Source organism: Corapipo altera, unplaced genomic scaffold (genome assembly GCF_003945725.1).
Source record: "Corapipo altera isolate COAL_440 unplaced genomic scaffold, ASM394572v1 169, whole genome shotgun sequence".
NCBI classification, from domain to species: Eukaryota; Metazoa; Chordata; class Aves; order Passeriformes; family Pipridae; genus Corapipo; species Corapipo altera.
The window spans coordinates 2,910,684-2,920,561 of NW_020884946.1; the positions used below are offsets into that span (position 1 = coordinate 2,910,684).

Sequence of the window (9,878 nt, forward strand, 5' to 3'; positions counted from 1 at the left end):
CTCGAGTGCTGTGTCCAGTTTTGTGCCCCTCAATTAAAGAAGGACATTGAGGGACTGGAGCGTGTCTAGGGACGGGAATGGAGCTGGGAAGGGGCTGGAGCAGCAGGAGCAGCTGAGGGAGCTGGGAGGGCTCAGCCTGGAGAAAAGGAGGCTCAGGGGGGACCTTCTGGCTCTGCAACCCCCTGACAGGAGGGGGGAGCCGGGGGGGGTCGGGCTCTGCTCCCAGGGAACAAGGGACAGGAGGAGAGGGAACGGCCTCAAGTTATACCAAAGGAGGTTCAGGTGGGACATCAGGAGGAATTTCTTTACAGAAAGAGTGACTGGACATTAGAAGGGGCTGCCCAGGGAGGTTTGGAGTCCCCATTCCTGGAGGTGCCCCAGGAAGGGCTGGACGCGGCACTCAGTGCTCCGGGCTGGGGGGACAAGGTGGGCATCGGGCACAGGTTTGGACTCGATGATCTCTTTCCCGAGCTCGGTGGTTCTGCGGCTCAGTGATTCTGTCACTCCGCGACTCTAAGATTACGGGACTCTCCGGGACTCGGGGATTCCGGGATTCCCCGTGAGGGCCGGGGCCGCGCCCTCCCGGCCGCGCGGGGGCGCTGTGGCGGCGCCCCCTCCCCTGCGCTGCCCGCTGCGCTGCCCGGAGGGCGGCGGCCGCCGCCTTCCCACAACCCCCCGCGCGCCCGCCGCGTCCCCTCAGCGACCCCCCGGCCCGGCCCCGCTCCCCATCCCCATCCCCGGCCCGATCGCGGCCCCGGCCCGATCCCCGGGGGCGGCCGGACCCCCCCCCGCCCTGCGGAGCGGGGAGCGGCGCCGGGCATGCGGGCGGTGGCGGCGCGCCGGGAGGTGGGATGCTGTCGCGGAAGAAGACGCGGACGGAGCTCTCCAAGCCGGGCGAGGTGCAGGGGAAGTACGTGAAGAAGGAGACGAGCCCGCTCCTGAGGAGTGAGTGTCGGGGGGAACAGCCCGGGGGGACGAGCCCGAGGCCTTTGTGTGCGGCCGGAGCGGGGCCTGGAGCGGCGCGGCCTCGGGGGGCCCCCGTGGAGGATGGGGGGTCATCCCTGTGTGTGTCTGCGGGGGGGGGTGTTTCTCTCTTTCTCTCCGTATATGTGTGTGTTTAATTCCTTTGTGAGCCCCGGGAGGTGACGGAGGGAAGATAAAGGGAGCCCCACTTTGAAAGAGAGCGCTGCTGAACGCGTCGGGTGCTCGTCGTGCCCCGGCTTGGTGGGGTTTGTGGTTTACTCAGTTTCGGCAGGTCGGGGTTCACGGAGTCTCCACGCTTCGTTTTTGCGTAAATTAAGAGATCACAAGGCCAGGGTTGGATGGTCTTGGAGCATCCTGGGCTGGTGGAAGGTGTCCCTGCCCGTGGCAGCGGGTGGAACGCGATGGGTGATCTTTAATGTCCCTTCCAACCCAAACCAGTCTGTGAGTCCGTGATTCTGTGACCTCTCCCTTTCCAGAGTGGAGTGGTTGTTTTCCCGATGTGCTTTGGGAATGAGATAACTGTCCTGCCAGGCAGTTGCATAAAATCCCCGCGGAAGCAAACGCTCCAGGTCCTGTCCATGACTCAGCCCGGTGAGGTCACCTGGAATGCGGGAGCTTCCCGTGGCTCACCTGGCTCTGATGCCACAGCCCCGTTTTCCTGGGACTGGACAGAACACTGGCAAATACCCACTGAAAAGACACTAAGTTTTCTTTTTTTTTTTTTTTTTTTTTTCTCTTTTTTGGCAACCCGAGACTGAAATGTGTTTATTTACTCTGTAATTGCGGGATTAGGTTGGAGTTCCCAGCTAGCAAAAACTGATTTGCTGGCAGGAGCAGGCACTCAGCTTTTCTGGAAGTGTTTGCTGCACGGAACAACTGGTTCCTCAGTCAACAGGCAAAATAATTTAGTAGTTTGGTTGCATTGGCTTAGTCCTTAAACACAAAAACCCAACTAATTTTTGTTCTGTTAAGCTGTGGGTGTGTCTGAGGTGTTCATAAATTTACTCATTTATGCTCTTACATGCTGTGGAGTGATCACGATAAATTCACTGCTGACACCTTCTGGGGTGCACCAGATTTTTACCCAAAGACTTACATTTTACCTGTAAGAGCTTATTAATAATAGGCACAACCTCATTCTAAATGAAGGCTGTCATTTATGTTGACTTAGCTGGAGGGAACTACTTAATTTATATCACGATGAAAGTAAAAAGCAGGGAGAGGAGGAGTGTTTCCCTTACTGGAGGGAGGCAGTGAAACTGTAAAGGAGAGAAAGTGAAATATCTCCATGATAATGTGAGGATTTAGCATGTGCAGGGTGACAGCATTTTTCTGGCTGAGCCTGGTGATTTTGGGATGGGTGGGCATGGTGTGGATTCTGCTTCCACCCTGGATTCCTGTGAGTCTGTGGCCATTAACATCTTGTTATTCCCAGTTCGTAAGCACAGTGTTCCCAGTGAAGCAGTAGCCAGGATATTGGGATTTCCTTGACCCTTCTGATAGATGCAAACCCTGACTGACGCAGCCACAGCGCAGAGTGGGTGGTTTGGGGTTTTTTGTCTGTGTGGTTTTGGGTGGGTTTGGGGTTGGTTTGAACTGGCAGAACTGCACCGTCCTGGCACCGGTTCGTTGCTGGTGGAGGATGTGCTGGTTCCTGGTGCACCAGGACACCCTGCAGCATTCCCAGTCTGTTTGCAGGTGCATCAGATGGGTTTTACACAGGAATTCCCTCAAGTTTTAGGGTGGCGGTCGGAGGCTTTATGTGGAAGTTGCAGGCGGAGTTCTGACTTCTCTTCCCTGCTCTTCACCAGACCTGATGCCTTCCTTTATCCGCCACGGTCCGACCATTCCAAGACGAACTGACATCTGCCCTCCCGACTCCACACCCTCCACCTACGCCCCCGGAGGAGATGGAATTGTTTCCAGGAACCAGAGTTTCCTCCGAACCCCGGTGCAGAGGCCGCCCCACGAAATAATGAGGCGGGAGAGCAACAGACTGTCTGCCCCCTCCTATCTGGCCAGGAGCCTGGCTGATGTCCCGAGGGAATACGGCTCCTCCTCCCAGTCCTTCCTGCCAGAAGCCAGTCCCGGGCTGGAAAACGGAGAGCCCGGGGCCCGCTGTTATTATTATGATCACTTTTACGAGGCCCAGAGGAGGCGGCAGGTGAGCGACCGAGCCCACGAGGACTACAGGTATTACGAGCACAGCAGTGAGCTTTTCCAGAGGATGTCCCAGAATCACGGGAGGCACACCTCAGGTAAGGGGTCTTTAGGGTCTTGCTGAGAGTTTAGGTGCACCTGGATGGATGGTTTTAGGAGCTGGGCTGTGTAGGACTGACCTGCTTTTCCACGCTGTTTCTGTGTCGTTGGAGTTGAGGATTCGATCACATGTATCCAGAAAGGGAAGATACTCTTTACACGCTCTTTATTTGTTAAATAAATGGGATAAGTTTAAGCAAATTTTGGTTTTCTTAATGCCAGGTATACATGCAACTCCTCTACACAAAGTTGCATCAGTTCCTGGCTAAGAAGGTCTTTTGTTTTTATTATTTATTAGGGGGCATCTAGTTTCATGATAGAGAGAATAACCAACAGCTCTAGATTATAACATTGCAGCATCATTGTTGTTGTTATTATCATTCTATTTTAACTCTCATTGTCTTATTATTTAATGTCATTGTTTTAATTTGACCTCAATAATTAAAATAATTGCTTATGAATAGTCAGAGGGAGGAATGATTGCTTTGTGTAATTAGCAAATTGGCATCTGGTCCTGGTCCTTGACTCCTTCCTTTTAGCTTTTAGTATTGTTTGTAAATATACCTGTTTCCCCCCTCAGTTTTTCACTGGTACTTGTCTTTGTTTTCTAAAGAACAGCATAAGAAAGAAGAAGCCATTAAATACCACTTTTCTGAAATATTTGATTCTGTATTTGATGCTGCAAAAAACTGTGTCCAAGGAGGAGTTTGAAAGAAACATTTCAAACCTGTAAATAACGTACCTTCAACATTAAATACATTGTCACTCGTAATCTGCAAACAAAATAGCAGTTAGTCTCTAATAAAATAAATCTCCTGTCTAGAAAAATAAACCTGCCAGGAAGAACATCCAGCATTTAATGCTGCTGAGCTCCTGGGTGGAACTAGAACCTGTCAGGGACTTGTGTTTCCTTGACCACAGAAACATTTCCATGAGAAGTGATAGAAGGGGGATGTGGGAGCTGTCAGGCAGGAAATTCTGAAGTGCTGAGCTTTTAAGTCTTTGCTGCTTTAATCCTCCTTTATTTTGCTAAATGCATCTGATTTTCCTCCATCTCTGCTGGTTGTTGCTCATCCCACAGTCATTAAACACTCACCTGGTGCAGGTAACGAGCATCTGGGAGAGTTTTGCTGGGATAATTTGGGGAAGAGAGGCAGGAGGGGAGGATTTCACAAACCAATCCGTCAGTTTAAGTTCAAAATTACCACACTTGCTGTGTCTGCTGAGGACAACTTCAAAAATTAAAGCTCTGGCCCGAAAGTGGAGGTCAATCTGTCAAATCTTCAAAAGAAGATTTGATAGATTGACATTTTTAAGAGAGGGAGCTCTTTACAGTGCACTGGAACGTGGTGCTCAAAGTTAAAGGTGGTAATTCAAGACCTTAAAATTGAAGATTCTGTGTTTTAGGAATGGGAGGAAAAAGCAAAGCTTCATATTTTTCTCAATTGTAGCAATTTCTTCTTTCTAAATGAACTTTTTTTCCCCTGCTGTTTGTTTACCTGTGTCCCCTTAGCCCTGGAAGTCCCTGCTGCTCTTTGTTTGGTCTCTGTCATTCGACCTCATATTTAACATTGAATAGTTTGAACAAATTCTACACAGGTTTTGTAAGGGGGGAGGATTTAAATCTCGTGCATTTGTAGGGAGAGACAAGGGTGAGCCTTTTGTCTGCCAAAGTGTTTCCCTTTCCTCTGTTTGGTTTTGTTTGTTTTTTTTTTTTTTAAATTTATCTCAGCACGGAACATGAACTCTGAAATTCCTCTCTCAGTTTCACCACAGTAAGAATGTCACTTATGCCCTTCATTTTCTACATCTTTTCAATAATTGCTGTTACTTTTTCTCAGTCAAAGAATTATGTGGCCCAATATGAGAAAACCTTAGATTTTCTTGCTTTCATCTCACCGCGAAGCTTCTTTTTTTTCTTTTTTTGAGCCATCATTCGAACCTTGAGTGTTTCCCTTGAGCTGCTGCAGTGATTTTTCTTTCATTTCTTGTTCCTTTTTTTCCCCCCCAGTTCCAGAATCCCGAGGCAGGGCCTTTTGCTTTCATTGTCTTTGTCTAAATTCCTTTTTTCTTCTGCGTCTGCGTTGCTGCCTCTGAATGTTTGACCTGATCGATGTTGTTCATTGAGATAATCCTTGGCAAAATTGCCTCATACCTACAGTTTCCAGTTAAAAAAATCTCTTTGTTGGGTGGAGTCTGTAAATGCTGCTTTCTCCCCTTTCCCTCCTCTCCCAGCCTCCCTCTGAAGGTCAGTTCTGGTGCATTTTGGGTGGATTCCCAAGGAAACGTTGCCTGATGAACACGAGGAGTTGTTGGTGAATAATTTCATTTAGTGGTGGGTCCACCAGGTGGTTTTTGGGAAGTGAGAATTTCAGCTTTCACTCAAACAATAAAGATTCTCCTCTTTATAATTTGGAGAGAAGTTGCAAACACGTTCTTGGGGAGCTCTTCAGGGTGTTCAGCAAAGCAAGCCCCGTGGTTTTTCAGCAGTTTGTTGTCAGCATTACATGTTCTTTCACAAGCATTTCCCCTTGAAGTCATGGTTTCTCTGTCATTATTCAATTCTCCCACGTTCTCCTTTTCTTATTTCCATTAAATTTGCTTTTAACTGCCAATCCAGTGTTGCTGATTTCTCTGAACAAAGCTTTCAGTTGAGATACCTCCTGGTTTTATATGTTTACCTACCTCTGTGGCATTTCTTGAACTTTATTATTTCTTTTATTTTTATTTTTTTTTAGTGTCCTTTTCAAACTTATTTCTAAGAGCCTTTACCTGTCTTTCCTGGCCATGTCTTTCCTCTCTTCTAGGTTAAAGTTTTGGGGAGGTCTGTGGTTGAAGTTATACCTACAGTGTAGCTTGGAAGTAACTTGTAACCAAGACCTCAGAGTTATTTGTCCCTGTGTGAGCGGTAAGAACATTCTTCTGTGTCTATGAAACATTGCTGAGATTGAAATCCACAGTGTGGAGGGACTCTGGATTGGAATTAGTTCACTGGGATGGCAAGAGGAGAGAAACAATTAGCAGAGTGAAAGTAGGTTCATCCTGTAAACCTCGTGAAAAATTGCAACCCCGTGTTCGTGTTTCATAAAAAGAGCAAAATAAATACAGATTATTACATGAAACCTATTTAGGGCTAAAACAGCCACACTTTTTAGGTGTTTACACGTCTCTCATTTTCAAACAAGTGGCAGTCCCTGCCCTTTTCTTCCTTTGTGCTGATTTTGCAGTAATTTTGCAGCACAATTCCTGCAGCTCTCACAGTCCTTCCTGTCGTTTCCTATTTGTGAGGTTGTGCCTGCTTGGAACGCCCCATTCCCCCTGACAAAAGAGGTGCCTGAGCTCAGGAAGTTCCTTTGGATGCTTTGGAATGGGTTAGGAAGGCCTGGGACCTGCAGGCCTGTCTAGACAGAAGTGACTGGAGCTGCTTTTTTAGCTGTTTTGTTGTTATTATTCCCCAAAAATCAAACAGTTGGTTCGTCTTCTCTTCCTGTTCTTCATCCCCGTTTGGTGAGGGGAAGGGAGAGGATTTTGGCATCCTGGAAAAAAGGCTCTCAAGACAACTGGGCTGGTGAAAGACAAACCCTGGTTTGTGAGATTTGCCCTTCAGCACTTTGGAAATGTGGTTGGAGGCAGCTGTGGGGAGTTCCTGGGCTCTGGAACTTCCCTGCCAACATCAGCACAGTTCCTACGAAAGGCAGACTCTCTCCTCAGAGGTTTTTTCCTCTTTTTTCCATTGTACTGGTGCTGGGATTTTCCTCCTGCCCTTCCTGCCCAACAGACTGAAGAACTGCCCTTTGCTGACCTGGAAATCTTTCCTCCAAAGGACTTGGACATCTTTCCAGGCAGGGAATGAACACCCTTCACGGGGCTGGGAAAGCACTGGCACATCAATTCCAGTTTCCTTTGTTCCATCCTGGGGGAACAAACCCAACACAACCTCCTTGGTTGAAGAAAACACTCCAGATTTTTCACATCTGTGACTTTTATTACCTTAAGATACATTTTTAAGAGAGGGAGCTCTTTACAGTGCACTGGAACGTGGTGCTCAAAGTTAAAGGTGGTAATTCAAGACCTTAAAACTGAAGATTCTGTGTTTTAGGAATGGGAGGAAAAAGCAAAGCCTCAAATAATTTCAGTATTGATGTTCCTTAAAAGCAACAGCAACCCCATTATATACCACATACACCCCATTATATATTATATATAATTATGTATTATATTATATCATTATAACCAGAGTTACCAAATGAGGCTAGAAAAGCCCTGAAGAGACATCTTGAAAAGGATTCACAACTGCATAAATTCAAATTAACTCTTGGCCACCCCTGAGATTTGACAGTGCCACTCAGGGGAGTTTGTAAAGACTCATCCTCTCGAAGCAGAGGAAAGGAGACATTTGGAAAAAATCAGTTAATTTAAGCAATTCTGTTCTTAGGAAAGCAGGAATAATGAGAATTTCTGTCTTGTTTAGGTTCAGGGCTCAGACCTTACCTGGAATTTAAACTCAGAGGAGGGTCATTCCTGGCAATGTGCCGTGGAAAAGGCAGTGTCAGCAAGTCCATGGGTTTAGGCTGGAGCTTGGAACTTTCTTCTTTGGTTTATGTTTTGGGAAAGATCACATAGGAATTTACTTTTGGTGTTGTTCAGTCTTATTATTGATACTTACAGGTGTATATATCTAAAAAAAGTCAATTTTCCTCTTCTCATTCAGAATCACAGCAGGAGCTTTTTCCTCTTACCTGTGTATCCACTCTCCCTCAAAGGAGCATCTGCTGAGGTTTATCAGGAAAACCAATATATAATTTCTTTTGATCTCTCTAATTAAGCTCCATTTATAGGAAAAAAAAAAAAGTCTAAGTTGTAGCAATTGTTGATTTTAATGTCCCAGTGGGTTGGTGGCTTTAAGGCACTATGAATATCAACATCATAAAACTTCCAACACAGAGAATATCCCAACATGATCTGTGGTTTTAAGGGAGAAAATAATAATTACACCCTGAAGTTTTTGCAGCCATCAGTTTATAAATCTGGCCTTTGATTGATTCCATGTTCATGGAACACTGTTGATACATAAGTTTTACTTTAATGGTGTGGCTCTGCTTCTTCATAGATGAAATCAAAATGGCAAATATATATATTTGTGGTCTGGTATTATTTTTGTTCTCTGCATCTCAGAAATTAAACAAACAAACAAACAAACAAACAAAAAGCTGCTGTTGGGAGAATCCAGGAGAACTTCTGGTGCTGAGGATGGATGGTGCAGCTTTTAATGCAATATTCCAAGTGTTGGGAAGCATCAGCCTTTACCCCGGGGAATAAATATAAATATATCTGTGTATTTGCTGAATTTAAGGTGGAGGAACTGTAAAAAAACACAGGCATGTGCTGGTTTGAACAGCAAACAGAAAATAGGGGTGGGGTTTTTATCCCCAATTTGTGTGTTCAGATCTCCTGGCAGTGTTGATTTAATGGTCACTGTTAAAGAGTGACTATTCTATAATAATATAAACACGTAAATATAAATAGTCACGAGAGTACAGGAAATTGCAACCAGTTAATTGGAGAAAACCCAGGATTTTTTTTTTTTATCCAAAGTATTTTCAAGAAGCTGAAATGTTTGTGTTTTGTCGGTGGAACGAAAACCAAACAAGTGACATCACTGTGAGGGGCTGGAATATCCTCCCTGCCCCCAGGACTTCCAGAGATCAGGAAGCCTCCAGGATGTTCCTTTTCTCTGGAAGTAGAGGTCCAGGTTGCTTAAATCCCAATTAAAGGTGGACACAGCTTCCCTTTATAGGCTGACAAATAGGTAAGTACTGAAACAAGAGGGAATCCTTTAAGGCCAGACAGTTCAGAACATAAAAAAGCTGGAAAAAGATTTGTGGATGAGCTCAAACTTTTGAGGAACAGTGTGAGAGGTCTTTAAATTTATTTCATATTTCTCCAGTTGCTTTGGAGCCTTCCTGTAGCTTCATTGTTGATGAATGCCATGTTTTACTGGGAAATAACCCACCCAGTTTTCAGTCTGTCTTTTTGGGTGAGAGAGACTCCCCTTCCCTTCCCTTCCCTCAAAAAACAATCACACAAAAATGCTATTCCTGAAAAACAGGAGGAAAGGGGTTGTATTCCCATCAGTAAACGTGGGATGTGTGATGGAGGCACTCTCTGACTCCTGAAAAAAAGTGGGAAAGGTGGCTCCCAAATCCCTTCTGCTGGCTGTGGGAAAGGGTGACACTGATGATCCTGGGATTGATTAGGTGCATTTGGCCATGGGATGAGAAGATAATTGGGAATTTCTTTGGAGCCAGAGGCTGTTTAACTGCAGAACTGGAGGAACCGAGGGGAGCTGCTGAAAGGATTTAAAAAATGGAGTTGAACTTGTGCTGACACATCCAGGAGGTTGTAGATTCCCAGGAATGGAAAGAGACCTGCAGAATTCCTGATTATGTCACTGTGGTTTTGTGGTTGGGGTTTTTTTTGGGGGGTGGGGTTTTTTTTGTTTGTTTGTTTGTTTGTTTTCTTTAATTGCCATTATGTCTTTAATTTCAACCAGCTTCCTAATTATCCCTTGGAAAGGACAGGAAAGGAACTGTGTTTCTTTAGTACATCTCTCACCATCCAGCATGTTAATTTTT

The 9,878-nt window shown here is 45.8% G+C and overlaps 1 protein-coding gene across 1 annotated transcript in view; it reads left to right on the forward strand.

Moving 5' to 3' along the window:
* Positions 1 to 745: 745 nt before the first annotated feature.
* Positions 746 to 9,878, forward strand: part of SAV1 (salvador family WW domain containing protein 1) — a 12,996-nt gene continuing 3,863 nt past the window's right edge. Inside the window, exons 1-2 of the mRNA XM_027662513.1 lie at positions 746 to 945; positions 2,796 to 3,242. Coding sequence (XP_027518314.1) covers positions 852 to 945; positions 2,796 to 3,242 — 541 coding nt within the window. The 5' untranslated portion in view covers positions 746 to 851. The remainder of the gene's footprint in view (positions 946 to 2,795; positions 3,243 to 9,878) is intronic.